The 19849-nt window shown below is 38.8% G+C and overlaps 2 protein-coding genes and 2 pseudogenes across 8 annotated transcripts in view; 2 read left to right on the top strand and 2 right to left on the bottom strand.

Annotated features, from left to right (window-relative positions):
* LOC149051430 (uncharacterized) overlaps positions 1-2760 on the bottom strand; it is a 13004-nt gene extending 10244 nt beyond the window's left edge. Inside the window, exons 1-3 of one of the 6 annotated variants that reach the window (XR_016180599.1) lie at positions 2252-2760; positions 1654-1863; positions 887-1009 (exon numbers count right to left, since the gene is read on the bottom strand). Coding sequence is in view for 4 of the 6 variants with exons in the window: in XM_089185500.1 (XP_089041626.1) it covers positions 2084-2135; positions 2252-2760 (561 nt within the window). In the remaining 2 variants the exon portion in view is untranslated. Of the gene's footprint in view, positions 1-886; positions 1010-1038; positions 2136-2251 lie in introns of those variants that run through there. The other 5 variants (XM_089185500.1, XR_016180598.1, XM_089185493.1 and 2 more) reach the window with 5 other exon arrangements.
* A 1546-nt stretch (positions 2761-4306) lies between these two features.
* LOC149051429 (uncharacterized) lies at positions 4307-5320 on the bottom strand (annotated as a pseudogene).
* LOC149051428 (uncharacterized) lies at positions 5318-5872 on the top strand (annotated as a pseudogene).
* A 4613-nt stretch (positions 5873-10485) lies between these two features.
* Positions 10486-18344, top strand: LOC149051427 (replication factor C subunit 1-like). Of its 2 annotated transcripts, XM_089186055.1 has the most exons (7): positions 10486-12599; positions 12811-12844; positions 13088-13161; positions 13905-14001; positions 14559-14664; positions 15872-16007; positions 17026-17041. In XM_089186055.1, exons 1-5 carry the CDS (start codon positions 12521-12523, stop codon positions 14572-14574), a joined length of 300 nt encoding a protein of 99 aa, XP_089042181.1. In that variant the 5' UTR covers positions 10486-12520; the 3' UTR covers positions 14575-14664; positions 15872-16007; positions 17026-17041. The 2 variants fall into 2 exon arrangements, with proteins under 2 accessions (XP_089042181.1, XP_089042177.1); XM_089186051.1 differs by lacking the exons at positions 10486-12599; positions 12811-12844; positions 13088-13161 and adding an exon at positions 17888-18344 and having other exon boundaries at positions 13171-14001; positions 17026-17172.
* Positions 18345-19849: the final 1505 nt, after the last annotated feature.

The following is a 19849-nucleotide window of genomic DNA, read 5'->3' as shown; positions in this document are numbered from 1 at the left end:
AAAAACCATTTGTGACTAACCTAAACCTTCAGTAGAAGAAGCTCAGAAAGTTAAAAGGTGAGGTATTTCTTTACAATTGAAATTATTAGTGGAAATTTCATTTATCATATATCTGAATCTCTCAAACAAGTTGTTCATTAAAAACCAATGAGAGAAGTCTTCTATACTTTAAATACGCTTTCGGTAAGTCGTTGCAAGTGCGTTCAAATCGGACAGTCGCTTCCGTAATTTCACAACAGAATACGAAGGAATTCAGCAATAAGCTGCATTAAAATTCCCCTTTTGATGAAAGACCAGAGTTACTCGCGTGATTGCACTAAACAAACGAGCAAACTCCCATAACTTCAAAATATACTTTTAAATTTAATTACAATTACTTTCACGTAAGTTTATTTGCCAAACCAGCGCCGTTGTTGTTGTTGTCCTTTTTTCTTACGCGCCCTCTAATTCACAGGTGTCAGACTGTGACAGATACTTGTGAAACAAATGTTTCAAAGTTTTTTTTATAGAAGCCTTTTAAATCACTTTTTTCAATACACAAATAAAAATATTTCGGTGAAGCCTCTCTTTATTTTGTATTACCTCAGTCTGTTTCAACTACCATTTACTCGCTCAAAATTTGTTCAGTTCACTGAGGATCTTGCCGTAATTACAGCACTAACTCATTAGGGTTCTTTTGGAAAACATTTCGTTGAGTGTGGAGAAATTCTGTACAGTAAATGGTGTTAACCCGGGGGTAACATGTAATAGTGTAGCTTGATCGTTCAGGTGAGTGTAGTCCTAAGAAGGACTGTTGTCGGTAGTGGTGACTGACGTTTCGACAACCCGAGGTAAGCCCTGACGACAACTCACTACGGAGAGCAGTTTACAGGAAACCGACACATACCTACAGAGTACTGGACGAGTCATTCTACAACCCGACATCACAGAAAGCCACAACTATCAGGACTCTCACGCGACGAGCGCAACTGGTATGCAACACGACAGACAGCTTCTGCACTAACCTAGTCTATAGAACGACATACAGCACAACAGAAATTCATGGAGAATATTGGATTATGGCCTGAGTGTAACGCCATAACGCCACTTTATTAAAGCAGATAATAACATCTACAAAAAGAGAGACTGAAAATGTAAACTAGAGAAAGCCGTGCCAGGGGGGGGGGGGGGGGGGCAAACCCTGTGGGAAAAACGGATAGGAAATCTGAGGAGGGCCAGGCACGACTTAGTCCCCCGCCGAGACTACTAATTAAATAATTTATCGTAAGCAAACGAAATCCGATACTAAAGAGCAATAGATCGAGCAACTTTTAAGCGATCATTAACAGTGTGCTTAATGTGCCTGTTCTTTGAAATGGCACATTTCCAGCCGGCGCGCGTGTCCAGCAGATCAGCAGAAATACTCCTACACGCAGGATTTCAAGCGGCGCCAGACTTGATACTATGCGTGCCATAACTAGTGATGTCATCTACAAATGGCTTAACGTATTTCCTAAATTCCTCTCTAAGCGTTGTGTACCAAACGCCTTTAGTAGCATGAAAATACTCCTCAGACTTAGATTAAAAAATTCGTCTAACGAGGGGGGAGGATGACTCAGTAGATGAAGGAAGAAGCTTGAGTAACCTCTCCGTAATAGAAACCGGGCGAGTAACCTTATGAGACCTTGCTAGGAGGGATGTATGGCCCTCCCGCCAATCTTAGGAGCTGCCCATTTACGCCACTTCAGCCAGCCAGATCTGTATTTCTGCTCGTTGGAAGGAGCCCTGGACTCCAACTGTAAATGGAGAAGGTTGGAACAAGCCTACGCAAAGATAGATCGACCAGAGAATTTGCGTCACGCCAAATCCCCGATTGCAGAACGTCTACAAGAAATAAAATAAAATAAAATAAAAATAAGCAAAAAACAAAAGGTAGAATAACATAAAAAAGAGATACATAATACAAACAGAAAATGGGATGCCACAAAAACCATCAAAACGGCCCAAGAGATACTGCCAAATCAGGCAAAACACAATAAAATAGCAAACGCGACGTAAAAACAATTTAGCCCAGAACACGTACGGTCAAAACTACGATGCCAAATCAGGCAAAAGGTTCAAAACAAACGGAGGTCAAACTACTGACCAAAATGACACTGCCAAATCAGACAAAACACAACGAGGTTAGACTAAAAGATCAGCAACGACAAGGTGAGGAGCAGAGCTGAAAGAAAAGAGACATGTATGGTAAACAAGGATGACAAAAGCTCACCTAAAAAATACCCGTAAGGCGAACATTCTGAATCTCGGGCAATCACTGAAAACCGAGGGACGCGCCTTGTAAATTTGCCTCTGGCCGGGACCTTCCAACAAGAGGTCTTCTATACAAAGAAGCTCAAACACTACCTTAACAAAAGACTTGAACGGAGAAGAGCTGTCATGCAAAAAGGGCCAAAAATAGGCCGAAGGCCACTGTGGAACGATCAAAGTGCCGTAACCAGAGCACGACGAGAGAGCTTTAACAGAAGGAACGATGGCACTCACAGGAAAGCAGACCCAATTTTTCTCGTCTAGCCAATCCTGGGCCAAGGCGTCCACGCCGCTGCAGCTGGGGAAGGCAAATTTAGATATGAACCTAGGAACCTGGGCGTTGTAATGCGACGCAAACCGATCGATTGTGTGAGGGTCCCATTTGGCGTCAATCAATCGAAATACAGAAGGGTTGACGGACCAGTCATCTTTGTCAACAAATCTGCTGAGAAGATCTGCCCTGGCTTTCATCAAGCGACCTTGGGATCCATTACGCTTCCAGAATGATGCTATTAATAAGACAGAGATTAAAAATGTCCATGGCCAGAGCCTGGAGATTAATTTTGGAGCTTCCGATAGCAACAATTCTGGCGGCGCCCTAATTGTCAGTAAAGATTTTAACTCTCTTGTGTTTCAATTGAGCAACGTAGGAAAGCAACAAGAAATAAATAGCTTTCAGTTCGCGGAACGTAGAACTTTGGCCGATATCCTCGGGTTCCCACATGCCGCTGACAACGGTGCCGTCTAGAGAAACTGAAAAACCTCCGAAAGCTACATCACTTGCGTCGGAAAACACAACGGTATGGGTCGCTAATGGTGGCCTTATATCACGAAACCGAGCCACTCGCCAACTTGCATTGGGGTCCAGTGCGACTTTTCCTCGTTACAAAGAAGACCAGATGAAGAAAGCTCTCTGCGTTGAATTAAGCTTGCTGCCGTGGCGGAACACTTATCAGGTTGACTGCCGAAGCCGTCGTCTAGATAAATGAAACTGGTGTGCCCCATAGAACGCCAGCGTCTAACTAACGGGCGCATCAACTTAGCGAAACAAAAGCAGGCACTACTAAGGCCGAAAGGAAGAACTTTGGGGATCAAGACAAATATCAACATGATGGTAGCCGGACTTAAGGTCCCATGTGAAAAACCAGTGTCCTTCATCCAGAACTTGGAACAGCGAGCGCAAGTCTTCATATTAGAATCTGGGTTTAACTTCACAATTGTTGACGTTCCTAAGATCAATAACAAGACGCAATTTCTTTCCTTCCGCGACTGTTAAAGGATTCACGCAGAATGGAGGAACGACATACTCAATAATAAAACCATTACCAAGAAGCTCGGTAATTGCTTCGGCCACAAATTCTGGATGCTGAAGCGCAGATCTGTTGTTCCTTAGAAAGCACTGTGAGGGATAGTGAGCAAAAAGGTAACCTGTAACCACGCCTAATCATGTCAAGCACGAAATCTGAAGCATCTAATGCTTCAACCCAGAAGTTAAGCGAGGACTTCAAGCGACGTTTGACGTCATTGCTACCGCCTTTAACACTAAATTCGTCGCTACAGGAAGACAATAAATCTAAAAAATCGCACTCAACTTGCTGGGCATCAGCATTATCAGTGGTCAACAAACCGCCCTCTAGTCAATCACGGCGAGCGCTACTCTTTGAAGTGTCCGCAGGTTTGGTGCATGTCAAGCTCAAATGACCAAAACCTCCACACTGAAAAAAGGGGAACACAATAGCATGAAAATAAAATACACAGCATAAAAATAAAAGAAGTAGCGTGTGGCGTTAGCAGTCCCGAAGGAAGATCACTAACTGACAACAGCTATATATACGACACGCAATTAACACGTATTGCGTAACTGAAACCCCTAATTTTCTAACACAATAGACTGCCAAATACAGAACGTGCAGAAATCAAATATCTGCTAAACTACGTACCGCAGATATTTCGATATTCTGCACTAACCTAGTCTATAGAACGACATACAGCAAAACAGCAATTGATGGAGAATATTTGATTATGGCCTGAGTGTAACGCCATAATCGACGAGGTAAAAACAAAGCCAGTGTAACGAGAAAGAGTAGGTTACTTATCTTAAAACAAGGCCCCAAACGACGAGCTGGTCTAGCTTCCGAACGAGAAGCCAAATCCTTAGACGAGAATCTCGACGAAGAAGCCTCGCGGAGTACAGAAGAGGAACCGCTTCCTTTCTCGTCAGAACGGACACGACGACGCTTCTCTTTATTGATTTTTCTCCCGGCTCTTCTCTCGGCCCGGTAAATTCTCTTCTGGTCGTCGGAGTCAGAGGCGTGTTCGTCGAACAAATATTCGTTAACGGTCGCCCATCCAAATTCGCTCTTGTCAGCTAGCTTCGTGGCTTTAACACGCTTGGAAACTGATTCAGTACCTGACTCCTGGCAACTTTAACTTTCTCGTACAATTTCTGCTTGAGAGCGTCGGATGCTTCGTCTAGTTTATCCATCACCTGGAGGGAATGATCCAACTGCTGCTGGTTTCCTTCCATTTTGCAGGTATATTGTTCGCGCCGAGCTCTATTGACTGCTTGTTCAACGGAAGAGCTGTTCTCCTCGGAAAATCGCTTCGCGAAATCGCTAAGCCGAGATTCAATAACCTTAGTGAGGTTATCGGTTAAAGAATCCATCGATTCAGAAACGGCAGACTGTATAGCAGCACCAACAGAAGGATCTAAAACTCCATCGTTCCAACTAGAACGTGCCCTTGCTTCCTCAGAGTCGCTCATGCTAAAGAACAGTGGAGTAGCGTGTAGCGTCAGCAGACCCGAAGGAAGATCACGAACTGACAACAGCTATATATACGACACGCAATTAACGCGTATTGCGTAACTGAAACACCTAATTGTATAACACACTAAGAATACCAAATACAGAAGGTGCAGAAAACAAATATCTGCTAAACTACGTACCGCAGATATTTTGATATTATCTGACGAGAACAAGTACCTTGACCGTGTTTTTTCCAAGAACTATAACGAATACTCCGTCCGACGAAACACTCACCGACCTTAACTACTACTACTGAAGCTAACGACAACACAACTCCTACGACTACAGCAACTATACCGCGGATAAAGGGCATATCTGAGAACATCTCGCGCATCCTACAACCATTCAATATCCGCGTCACTCACAAACCCATTACCACACTACGTCAGTTACTGACTAACGTCGAAGTCCAAGACGAACCGAGGAAGAGACAGGGACCAGTTTATAAGATCAACTGCTCCGACTGGCACGCCTCCTACATCGGTGAGACTAGCAGAAACCTCACAACCAGACTGACTGAACACAAACGAGCGACGAGGAAAGGCGATGTCAACAGTCACATTGCTGAACAACAGCGACTTACGAACCACACTATTGACTAGGACTCTGCGCAATGCCTAACCCACAACTCCAACTACTTTCAACGACTGACTCTGGAAAGCTGGTTTACTACCTTGGAACAGACTCCCCTCAACAGGTGTCAACCACTATCGGCACCATAGAAACGACTCATCCATGACATTAACATTACAAACGAACCGAACAGAACGACCTAACTTTACTAACAGATCGAGACTGACCAATCACGACCGACCTAAGCCACTTGAGTCTTACAGCCAATAACATCGCGACAAAACTGATCAATCAGTTTACACAAACCGGACTAAGAACATTCGACTGACAACAACTATTCACTTGACTCTGAAGATGACTTCCGCTCAGGTTGTCGAAACGTCAGTCACCACTACCGACAACAGTCCTTCTCAGGACTACACTCACCCGGACGATCAAACTACACTATTACGAGAAATTCTCTCTTGGTCACTTATGGGAGTTAAAGGGTTAAGATCAATATCCATATTCTCTAGACTCTTCACGATAAATTTCCATTGGTGCTGATGAGGAGAATTCATATTGTAATCAGAGCGTCTTGAGTTGGCAATCTTTTTGTTATTCTCATGTTCTTAATGAATGATTCAGCAATATTACTGGGGGGGGGGGAGGGAGAACTTACATGCTGACTACTCTTGGGGCTGATAGGGTTAATTAAGCAGAGAGAACTAAATTAGTCTATTGTTTCACATGTAAGCCATGCTGTGTTCCCTATTTACCAGTACATGTGTACAAAACATGGTCCAAAGTTAACACAAACATCACTTATTTCAAAGCAAATAATAGTACTCCACATTAGAGTAATATTTGAATTAAGTAGTCGCAATTATAGAGTTCTGAGAACTGTATTTGCTAATTAAAAAACAAACTCACAGTCTGATTAAATTGGTATTCATAAACAAATTAATAGCTAGCTCACCTGATTGTAACATAAAGAAAAGAATGAAGGGGTAAGTTTCTAAAGAAACTGTGGTGCTGCGTCGGTGGGAGAGTATAGAAGGTAATTTAGTGTTAACAACTGGGTTGAAAACGTAAATTAGCCACCGTAAAGAGTAACATAAAGAAAACCCAGCAAGGACCCAACCAGTCTGTTGTCAGTTGTCAGATAGGCAAAAAATGGGTAGAACAGGATGCCGTAGACAAGAACAGTGACAATGTTCTGAAAAACTAATTAAAACAGAGGAATTATTTTTTCTGTCAGCTCATGTTGAGTGCTGGACTGCTGTGCAGGTAAAGGGGGTAAGTTTCTAAAGAAACTGTGGTGCTGCGTCAGTGGGAGAGTATAACAGGGTAATTTAGTATTATTGACTGAGTTGATAATGGAAATTGGCCACTTTATAGAGTTTAAAAGCTGACTTTTTGCGTGCAATAGCCCTTCATCAGAGCAGTTGGAGGAACTGTGGGTTGTGTGTGTATTTCTAGGCAGAAAATGGAGCTATGCTATTGGTGGGAATATGGTGATGAGAAAACAAGAATAAATTAGTTAAATGAAAAGCATTTGTTGATATCATGTGGCTTAAGAGTGCCTATTTGAAAGATAACTTTTGTTCTAAAGTTTTTTGCGACCCTTCAAACTACCTAGATGTAGGGAAAGGCCACAAAGTACCATATGCCGCCCAGAATGATTAGGGAGATTAAAGTATCTAGCGATCAGTTTGGATGTGTCCTTGTCATTTCTTTTTATATAGTGAAGGTGTTAAGGCTGTGTTGGTAGTTGAGGGTTCAAGCCTCAGACCACAACAACACTCAGGGTCTTTAAATAACTTAGAAGAATGTGCTGCCTTTGATACTACATCTGCAAATGGTTAGACGTTCTAGTCTTCTTGGCTTAAGATGATAAACCATAGGCCCCATACTCTCCTACATCTCCTCTGTACTGGTTATATGCAGGGGACATTAACCCTTTAACTCCCAGAAATGATTAACAGGTAACTTCTCCCTATAATATCCTTACATTATCCTGCAAACAGGTGATGAGAATACCCAGACTTCTCAGGTAGAAGTTGTTTTCTTGATCTAACAGAAAAGTTCTCATAACTGATGAATATGCAATTGTGCAGCAGCTAGAGGGGAGAATTAATTAATAATCAGATCTTGAGAGTTAAAGAGTAAAACAACTGACAGACTTCAACAAAGAGTAACGAATGTGGCTCCCAGTGTGGTCATCTGGCCTTGTTATCATTTATAGGGGCCCACATTTAAACCTGCTGTTAAAAGCCAAACTGGGCCAGCCTGTCTAAATATTCCAAATAAATAACTTAATATCAAGTTCACACCCTCATCACAAATGGAGGCTAGGTGCCCAAGGGGCCCAGGAGCTGCAACTACAGTCACACCCCAAAGTGCTAGAACACCAACTGGCCTATCTGACGCTAAACTGGCAGCTTGCTGAAATAGATCCTGCAAAAGAAATCCTGCATTTAGGGTTGAGGGGGGGGGGGGGGGGGGAACACCAAGAACTGCTATCCTCAAGGACAAGAATCCCATGCTACAGAACAGCACACACAACACAGGCACATGGTGGAACAACACATGCACTGATAAGGTATACTGCTGGATGAGGACGGCCCCAGGGCCTTAACATCCAAAGGAGTACTGCTGCAAACTCTGGAGAATGCAACAAATACTCATGATCCTAAAATGAAGCAACACATTTGTTTATGTGAATTTAGAACACTTTACTTTTCACCTTCAGTACATTAACATTCTGGTACATTTCAATCTAGTCTGAACCTTCCTGTTTGTAAATCCTTACTTTGACGTAGGAAAATTTTCCAAATCATGAAAATGTATTAGTTCCCACTCTAGTAACTCTATTGAAAATGTAACCCCATTATAGCTAAGTGAGTCGTGAAAATGCCACCCAAACTAACAGCACATCCCCTTGCCTTGTATTACAAATAGCAACTTTTTTGGAAAAAAGTACATGTAGCTGGGTGTCACTTAGACTTAGTACAACTACTTAAAAGTACACAATGATCAGACTATATGTTGCTGACCTTCAGTATAAGCCTTGATCTTTTTGCTCTATTAATCAATTCTGTTCTCACATCAGCAAACCAGGAAATCCAATGCAGTTTTGAAGTCCAGATTTGACCCTTTGCTTGACAAAGGCCAGTATAAAAATGATGACAAGCTTAAAAATAATAATACATGTAATAATTATTATCAATTGTACAAGCATGAAATTACAGATGAAGTTTAGCAAAACATCATCACCTTTCAAACTTTCTGACGTAAAACAGGGCAGAGAGGGACACTTATTCCAGAGGGGGTGCTTATTGAAAGGAGGGCACTAAACCAAATCATTGCAACATGTAAACAATTTTGTCATCATTATTTGATGAAAGTTACTTCAGTATTTCAGTTACAGCTGGAGGAAGACAGCAGAGATCAAACAGACTCTCCTAGATAACTGTGAGGCACCTAAATTGATAATTTTCGAGATTGAAAAACCTTCAACATGTCTCAAAAAAAAATTTACAAAGACATCTTTGGATTAAAATAAATTTGTTACATTTTTAGGATTCAAGAAGAAAAAACAGGTGTTACAGAACACTAAAAATTCATGCTTGAATGGAAAATTTAAAAATTAATACATGATAATACAGACAAAGGCAGGATCAAGCTGTCTGACACAGGCACCCCAACTTTCAGCCCACATTCCCCTCACTTTCAGTTCCAAATTCAAGTGTGAAGTGAGAAAGACAACAGCACTTATTTCAAGAAAGATAAAAGAAAAATTAAAAATAACAAATTAAAAGAATTCCTCATACAATTTCAAAAGAAATGACTAAACATGGCCAACTCTAATTTAAGACACGGAACAGAACGAAAAGGAAGATCTGTAATTTTAGAAAGAGAGATTATAAATTTGCAAAGCAAGAATCCGTGTGGAACTCCACTGTACGGAAGGATGAGAGGGTCCATTAGAAACCTCAAAGCTGTCGAAAAAATCATCCACAACTGCAAAACCGCAAAAAAAAAAACCTCGACCTGAACCGAAAACCGCATGCAAAACAGTCAAAACCGATAAATGTGCACATCCCAGTTCTCAAAACCCTAATCGATCCGATACGGTGTTGACAAGTGGAGCATACAGAGGTTTCGCGGCTGTTCAAGATCACTGGGGGAGCATAATGGCCGCTTGGATCGAAGAGAAAACGGAATCCAAATGGGACAATCCGAAAACTTCATCGGAAACCAAATCCGTAGCCCATTAGACAGGTATTTTTGACGAAAACTGAAAACCAAATGCTAAAGAACGGAAAATCCGCAAACAGCAATGACCACCCAATCCGAAAACCTAGATTCTTTAGCACAAAAACCGATCTTAAAAAAATATAGAAAATCCCAATGCCCCCCTTAAGGATGAATCGGTCAGTTCAGTCTACAGATCATTCAAATTTCATGCTGCGAATTTGAATATTTTTCAATAAACAAGCGATATACCTCGAGGAGACGACAACACAACGAAAGAACCAAATCGCAGAACGAGCCGGCGCGAATCTAGAGCGCAGTCATTTATGGAAATATCGACATCCACAACAGAGTACGTACCCCTGAGAAGTGTTCTCCGTGGATCTATTTGCCGTTTTCAAAGCAATCTAGCGGGGCAACTGCACGTGGTTCAATCTCTCTCGTCTGACAGCTCCTTTCATTTGGTTCCGTGAATTAGAATTAGATTATTTTTATCTTAGGACCTATTGTCTTTCTCGGAAGAGAAATAGCAGGAGTCTGGAAGCTAGCTAGGTAGGTTGGCCGCTGACTTAAGTACAAGAGATTTTCAAAGATGGCTCGAAATGTCGGAGAGTGTAGAAAAAAGAAAGTAGAAAATAAGCGCGGCAAAGATTCTATTGCGAAGTCATCATCGAAACAAGATGTAGGAAAGAGCCGAACGAAAAGCAAGGTAAGTAATGGATAATGTTGTAGCATTTGAGAGAGAAAGCTATTTGTGTTATCAGGGAATTCGACTTCAGAGGTGACGGAGAAAAGATCTGCCCATATCACAGCCCCTGTCTGACTGAATCGATCATCATGTACATGTGTGTCTATATATTCGGGTGCAATTCACATTCCCATCTATCTTCTCGGGGAGGGGGGCGGGAGAATACCTTATTTCGCCAAAATTGGTATTTATTGCCATACATGGTAAATTTCCTTTGTCTTGAATCTTTAATTCAGCACATGGTAGATAATTTTACAACATGTTTTAACCAAGAGTTTCATTCCACTACATATATCTAACCCAAGGTATCTTTCTGGACTGGAATGTGAGAAATGGGGTGGTACTGTGTGTTAACTAACTTTGTAGGTGTAATTTTCAATAGTTTGTCTGAGTATGTCAGGGTAGCTGAGTGAGGCTGATAAGTTACAATGTTTTGCCTTTTTCTTTTTTATCTTAAACAGGGTTGTAAAATGAAGCAATTTTGTTTTCGTCCTTAAATTCCCAAGATCTGTTTGCTAATTCTCCCCTCTAGTTGTAGCACATTTCCTTGTACAGTTGTGATCCTGAAAGGCAGAATGGACTCTAACAGAAAACCGTTTGAATGGCAAACTGCACGGATGACGAACAGTTAACAAATGGTCCTTGAAACATTCAAATGGTTTGCCTGACCATTCAAATGGGTGAATAAATTATTTGAACATTCAAACAGATGTCACAATATTTCAAACAGATGCTAATGTTTTTTAGACATTATATGCAAACCGTTCAAATGGTTTGTCAAACACTTTGAACGGATTTTTTGAGTCATTTGAATGGATAACGAACGGTTTACCCATTTGAACAGATAACTGTTAGTGTCTGTTTTGCCTTTCACGGTCACATTTGTCATAGGAATTTTTTGTTAGATCAAGATCACAACTTTTTCATTACTCTTTTGTTGGATATTGTATGGATATTCAAGGGAGAAGTTACATGTTAATTATGTCTCAGAGTTTAAGGGTTAAACAGTGTGTTGTGATACACTGCCACCTAAATTTCACTCAAGTTCAAAATATCTTGGATATTAGCATTCCCTACTAATTTATTCAAACTGCAGCTTACTAAGTCTGCAGAGCAGTAATACTAATGCTTATTTCACGATTTTGACAAGTACTGGTTAATTTTCATTTATCCAGACTGAAGGGAAAATGAAATTGTTGATTAACTTGAAAGGTAATTGATAAAGAAACCTTGATACTTCACCTTACCCAGACTATTTTTTCCATAAGCCTGGTATAACCAACACACCAACAATAAGTTTTAGAGGAGTTTAATTTCCTGACAATTTGACTGAACTCTTCTATTTACATGCCATTGCCAGTGGTTTCAAAGTAAAGTATTACAAACATAATACATCAAGAACGGAATGACTAATTACAAGATTGGAAATAACAGGAAATACAAATAACAAGAAATAATATTATGTATAACATAGACAATACTAATAACATAGCAAACATGGGTCACTTGATGAAAGAGCAATTAACCTGACGATTTTGGAATACAGCTGGCATAAGAACGTACTTGCAATTACCTTTTAACTGGAGCTTACACCTTTTTCATTTGCATGATCTATGTGAAAGTTAAAATTATATGGATAGCTGTGCAGAGGGGGATTAGTTTCTACACCTGGTGTCTTCTCTTGATTTTCAGAGCTGAAAGAAAATGTCTTGTTAGAAAGTTGTGCTCCGAGGAACAACACCCCCCTTGATCTTATCCAATTCTGTTTGTTCTTTGTTGTCACTGAACCATGCTGATCTGACATTTGTGTGAATGAAAATATGTAATTGTTAATTTACTGGGCAGGGTTTATCAAGCAGTGAAGATGATGAAAATGCCTGGAAACAAAAAACCAAAAGAAAATCAGAAGAGGAAGAAGAAAGGAAAAAATATTATTGACTCAGGTAATGTTTTAGGGTGAACATGAACAGATTTTGAGGCTCTACAGAAACTGTTACACCAGTTGGTAGTTATGCTATGCAGTGTCCTTGTCAATTCCCAATGCAATTTGCATCATTATCAAAACATTGTGTTAAAAGATTCACATAATTATATTGTAAAACATCACAATTATAACCTGACCTTATATCTGAAGTAATCTTACATCTCTGTTAGATTCTGATAGAGAGCCTTTTCCTCCAAAAATAAGGTATGTGATTTGTTTCTTGAATTTGGTTCCATTTTATACAGTTTCAGTTAAACTCTTTGGTCCTAATATCAGCCCTAAATCAAGAGTCAAGGAAATGACCACCAACTTTCGAAGCTCTTGATTATTAAACAAATTCTCTTTGTCAGCACCTTAGAAAATGCATAGAGAACAGTATGGAGAATATGCATACTGATGTCAGGTTGTATTCAGTACCTGGTTCTCTTTCACTCATCTCTGTTTCAGAAAAGCCTCATCAGTAAAGAAGGAGGAGAGTTCAAAAGCTAAGAAAAATAGAAGAGCAATCAGCTTGGACTCAGGTAAGGAAACGATGTGCACTTATTGAGGGTACCCTATACTTTTTACATGAAGGGTGATTGGGAGATTTTATTTTCATGGGAATCATGATTTCAATTTTTTTTTGGTTATTTTTTTGTTTTTGTTTTGTGAGTTGTGATTAAAGATAATAAGATCTTTCCATGTCCTTGTGAACAATTTTTTCTTTATTTAAACATAACCTGTGAATGAAGAATTAAATGAATTAAATGTGATTGGCAAACCATTTTATTTAATTGACTAATTTTGGGTTATTTCGAAGAGCCAAACTTGTAGGATTAACAGCTTTTTTAATGGGTAAGAAAGAATGAAAATTTTAATTTGTGAATTTGGTTTAATTCTCTCTTTTTTTTTTTTGTTTTATTTATATTCAAAATGTGATCATCTTGAATTTCATGTGAACATGGAAGAATTATGAATATTTATCATGATGCATGAAAAGGCCTACTATTTTTATGCGACTGAGTTCTACAAAAGGCTTTGGGGGACTCGCATTATTGATGGAGTGGGAGGGCTGGATAGGGAAAATATTGGAGGTGAGCTTGAGGTAAAATGAGGTCAGATTTTACATCACCTGACCTTTAACCTTACTCATGCATTTGCTTGTCAAAGAAAACAAATCCATCCACTTCATCCTGGGTTCAGCACACTTACCATTAGACCACTCTGCCTTGAATAGGTTTGAATATCATAGCCCTTGACTTACATTGTGATGTGGTTTCTACAGATGAGGAAGAAGTTGTGCTCAGGAAATTAAAAAAGTCTGCCAAACAGACAGAAAACGTACATGTAGCTTCTAAAGAGGTCCAGCATGTTAAAAAGAGGTATCTTTCATCATTCTCTTTCATTATATTTGACATTTCAGCACCAAACCATGGTGTTCATTTAGAACATACGATATTGCTGTGGAGAAGCATCTGACTTCTCCTAAACATATCCAGCTAAATTTTGTTTGCCTGTTGTCTGTTTGTTTGTTTTTTCCTCTCTTCCATCAGGCATTGAGAATGTTAGATCTGTCATAGGACACTGCTCTTATGCTGATACATTTAACCCTTTGACCCCTAACAGTGACCAGCATCTAATTTCTCCTTACAATATCATCCTTGAATCAAACATTAAGGTCATGAGAGTAAAGGAAATGATCACCAACTAAGCTCCTGATTGTAAAACAAATTCTCCTTGTCAGTACCCAAGGAAATGTATAGAGAACAGTATGGAGAATATACATACTGAGTTTCAGTTGTTAAGGGTTGAAAACAAAAAACAAACAACCAACAGCAAAATAGTAAAGACAGTGTTACACAGCCATCAAGAGTGAATTTAATGTAACATTGTTGTAGAACTAAAATGTTTCACACATGGATTGTTATTCTTGCTTCAGTTCAGTCATTACCTAAAGAGAAAAAAGCAACTTCTGCACTTGATTTCTTTGGTTCTACTCCAGTTGAAAGGGAATCCAGGAAAACATTTGCCAAAAAAGAAAACAGGTGAATAACTAACTACTCTTGTTTTGTCCACAACTTTTTTAAAGAAAAAATCAGGCATCCTGTGTATTGTAAACAGTACTTCATGCATCATGCATTGAACAGGGAAAACTTTAAACCTCACCATACCTTGCCTTTCTGTAAAATTCATGCATCACATGTTAATTTTTAGGCTTAATCAAGCATTCCTTGTAGACCCTCTGCCAATCTGCTATAGTTATATCAGGATGAACTACAGTGAACACATACCATGTCACAAAATTAATGGGTAGTGACCAATTGAGGAATAGTTTTGGCAAAAACTACACCATGGGCCCCCTTAAAGGGAAAAGTCCTTTGGCCTCTTAGATATTTAATAACACAACTACATGTGCCTGATGAGTTTTAGTATTCTCATTACTTATTGGCTGGATAATGTATGGATATTCTTGGGAGAAGTTACATGTTAATTTCTTCTGGTAGTTAAATTATTATTATCTCTCAAAGCTCTTTATGGTTTGTTTTCCATCCTTTCAAATTTTAATGAGAGATGCAAGACAAAGGAAAATGAAGATTATTAGAATTAAGGCTTATTTGGAAAAAATCTGCAGATACAGTTTACACAAAAAAATTGTGAAATGCGTGCTTTGATTAACCCTTTTACTTCTGAGATGTCAATAGTAATTCTCCTTACTGTCTGTCATACAATTCTTGTAATGTTAGTTTGGAGAATTTGGTCTCGGATCAACTAATAATCCCCTGCTTGATTATTTATTCTCATCACTTGTCTGCATGATATTGTATTGATATTGTAAGGAGAAGTTCTGTCTTGGTCACTCATGGGAGTTAAAGGGTTGAACAAAAAAATGTATTTTATCCTTTTTCTCTCAGTTGATGTTCAAATGTTGGTTCGATGTCAGTATCTGAGAAACTGCCTACCTACCCCTCCCCTAAGTCAACATTAACCCTTACTTGTAAGCAGTTGATGGTTGTTGAGTTAGGGGAGGGGTGGGTGTGCAGATGCTGACAATGATCTGAAATGTTTATGGTGTATCTACAGAGTTTTTTTTCATTTTTCACCATTTATAACTTTTCAGTTTGGACAGTATTAAGAGGCCTTCAAGGGAAGAATTAATTATTTGTCTGCATATCTTAAATTATGCATGCACTTGATAATATAATTTTTAGGAAGTGGAAAACTGTTTGAATGGACTGACATTTGTTATTACAGGAATCTTGGAAAGTATTGAGAGAGAGGAGGCAGCAGATCTGATTCAAAGATATGGTGGAAAAGTTGCCCAATCAGTGAGCAAGAAAAAGAGTCAAGTTGTTGTGGGACAGGATCCTGGGAGAGTAAACTTTCCAAGGTACATTGTAATGCACAGCTCAAAAGAGGGAAAAAAAGAACTGTGAACATAAACATATACACTGCACCTTTTCCCTAAATTTTTATAACAAATCCGGGTGCAGCTTACTGCAAATACACCTGGGAAACTTGTCACAAATTTGCATAAATTAACATGATTCATTGAACAGCAAACTAACAAGAACTGAAAAATTTTCTTTTTGTTGTTGGCTTCTAAAAGAGTTTTTTTTCCATGAGCATAAACTTATACTGTGGAGTTCATTAAATGCTTCTTTGTTAAAAGACCTTTTTAACTGGTTTAAGGTTGTATTTCCTTCCTTGAATAGCTAAACATTACTTGGCAAGAAACCTGTTATTTCTTTGTTGTTGTTGTTTTTGTTGTTGTTTTTGTTGTTGTTTTTTTTTGTGCAACTCATCACATAATTTGTTAATCCTCATTTCCCTTCTTCCATCTACTTAATTTACGGTGTCACTCAGTCTGTCTGTCTGTCTGTCTGTCTGCTCTTTTGTGTACACTTAGTGAATATAATTTTTCTTGTGTGCATACAAGTACTGTACATGACTTTGCATTAAAGTTACTGATGTGCATGTGTGTGATATACATGTACCAGTAAAATGTCATAGGAGCCATAGGCTAGTGTGCAACTGATAACATAATTTGTTCATCCTTATTTCCCTTCTTCCATCTACTTAACTTATGGTGTCACTCAGTTTGTCTGTCTGTCTGTCTGTCTGTCTGTCTGCTCTTTTGTGTATGTTCATTCTTCCAATTACTGTCTTTCTATCTGTCACTTATTCTTCTTGTTCTCCTCTGTACAGTCACCCACACGACATTTTACCACCACCTTAAATTCCACCTTTAGGTTCATCTGTTGGATCATTTTACTGTACTTCCACCTGTAGACTTGTTTGTGTTACTTAAATTGAGTTGCAAGAAAGTACAGTTTTTTTGTTTTTTGTTGCTTTATTTTTTTAATCTAAACAAGATTTTAACAGTAAAGGTAATTTTTTTTGTGCAGAAGAACCAAGTCTGTTATGGGTAGACAAATATCAGCCTTGGGCAGTGAAGCAGATTATTGGTCAGCATGGTGATAAGAGCAACATGAGAAAGCTGATGAACTGGCTGAGAGACTGGGAAAAGAATAGAAAGAAACTAGCCTCTAAATGTGAGTACACATTGATTGTCAAGATGCTTTTCCCTCAAATACATGTACATGTAACTTCTCTTCAGGCAAGTATGCAAACGGTTCAGGCAAACTGTTGGAGAAAGCAGATGAAAAAGTCTGGGTTGTAACCAGATAGGGGGACCTTTCTGGGGGGGGGGGGGGAGTAGCAATTCTCCTAGTCACCTGATGCTACTGAAATTAACATAAGCATAGGCAAGGTTAGACCTGTGGCTCTTGTGCTGACTTTACATCCAACCCTTTATCTCACATGAGTGACCAAGACAGGATTTCTCCTTACAATATCAATACAATATCAATCAGACAAGTAATGAGAATATAGAAAAATATCAATCTGGGGATAATTAGTTGATCCAATACCAAATTATCCAAATCATAAAAATTTTATGGCAGACAGTAAGAAGTACTAGTGAGCTGTTTGAAGTAAAAGGGTTCAGTGGATGAACCTAACCTTAATCAACAGATATTTTACATAAGACCTTAAATTGAGTTGTAATGCGAATGTCGTCTAGCTGTTGGCTAAATACCTTTCACATTGAATCCAGATTGTTTCTGATTCCCACATTCAGAGATATAATTTTTTAAACAGCTGTAACTTATGAACTTTTATGAATTTATTTTACTCGACAGTCACTTATACATGTAGTTAGTATGTTAGTAATGGAATCACAGTTTTAAACCTTTTTATTTTGCACAGCTTTCTTTTACAACAAAGGCCAAGATGGGTCGTCCTTTATGGCAGCTCTTCTGTCCGGTTCCCTTGGAGTTGGAAAAACAACAACAGCTACATGTATCCTGGTTTGTGAAGAGCTGGGTTTTACGTACATTGAAATGAATGCCAGTGACACACGAAGCAAAAAGACCTTGGAAGAACACATTTCTCAGTCATTGAACAATAAAACCATGGATGGCTTTCTGACAGGTTGTCAAATTTCTGTAAGATTTGGAATGACTTTGATATTATTAAAGATACTTCATGAATTCTCCTGTCTTACTAATTAGTTAATTTATTAGATTTCAGATTTCATTTTTCCTTGTATTTTTGGTCGTATTCGCTAGACAATAACTTTTTGCTAAATTTCGCTTTAGGTCATTTCTTTTCACTCACCCGTCAAATTAAAGCTCTATCGGTCAACTTTTCCTAAAACATTTGTCAAGTTTCCAGGCCGACAAATCGCCTGCATCTTTAATAAGAAAATTTCCTTCACTATGCGTTCAGTATGTGTGTGTCTCATTTTTCCCTGTCCTGTCAAGACCTCTCGTATTGCAGTCCAGCGCCCTTCGATCACCCTAAGCAGGCGATGGTTTAACGACCATCACATCAGCAAAAATAAGTATACTAAAAAAAAAATAGCATGGTTATATCATTGTGCTATACTTCAGATTAATGAAAAAGAATAGTTAAAAAATGTAATATGAGGCCCTGTCCAAACTTGGCGTAGAAATAGTGAAACAACATCGCTACAAAATAGAATCATGGATCACGAAATAAGCAATGACACGATTTTCTGTTTCGAGTTCGATGAGCTCATATTCAGCTTCTTCGATACTGCTCGTGTTACCAAGTGCACCGTTTTGTTACACACTTGTGGGGCAAATCACATTTTCACAGGATTTAAGGTGAGGACAGAATAAGTTAATAGCGACCGAATGCAGTGAATGAGATAAACGGTTATTGACTAAAGATACAAATAGAAATAATTTGAAACATGAGACAAAAGAATGAAAAAAATATCGATCTTATTTACTCGTCACGAACGCAGGATCGAATCTTAGACCATCGGATTTTACGATCTGAAGTTCTCACACATAGCTATAGATTTCTCGTTAATGATCCACGACATACAATGGATACATAAAGGATCCTCCTGCATACTGCTTAGATCATCAATGTCGAAAGTTTCATGTCTTCAAATACATAATGATAGAAAGGAAATTTCAAGCTCTTGCGTGATAAAGGAAAAAATCTTTTTTAACTGACGACCGAAAAGAAAAACCCTATCCGTCAGATCAGGTTAAACGACAGATTAAATATCAATGCTAACATGAAGATAAACATACCAGACCTTGAGGTAGCTTATTTATCTTCCCATGAGGGATTTACGAAGCTGCGGCATTTCTGATTCCAGTATCATGTGCGTCACTTGTCTGTACGAACTGTTATACGATTATTTATGGTCTCGCTTACTGCATCCAAACTCAGCAAAGAATTCTGGAGCTCAAAGAGACAGAGAGCTGGGGCCTCAGATTTCTCCTCCAACTTAAAAACAACTGGTTCAGTAAAAATTTATTCATAAAATTCCTGTAGGATACACTGAGGGTTTCTGTACACAAAGATGCATGGAGTACACAGATTTAACAAATTTTGAATATCTTCCTCAGATATTTCTTTAAGAAGAGTATTTATGGTATTCGCTTAAATTCTTTCCGAAGCATGAAAAGCATGAAACGATTTAAATATGCTTTTCTCTAGATACAACGAGAAGTCAAGTATTTTTCTTGGAAAAGAACCTTATCGGAGTTAAATTTACTGCAAGTAATCTTCAGGTGAGGAAAGATAATGTAGAAATATGTTGCATATTATAATCGAAAGACGAGAAAATTGGGAAAAAATTTACATAAAGAATACATATTATTGAAGTGATTTCTTTAGCTTTGT

The sequence above is a fragment of the Pocillopora damicornis genome, chromosome 1, assembly GCF_964200805.1.
Source record: "Pocillopora damicornis chromosome 1, jaPocDami1.2, whole genome shotgun sequence".
Classification (NCBI taxonomy): Eukaryota; Metazoa; Cnidaria; class Anthozoa; order Scleractinia; family Pocilloporidae; genus Pocillopora; species Pocillopora damicornis.
This window is presented reverse-complemented; position numbering and strand designations above follow the sequence as displayed.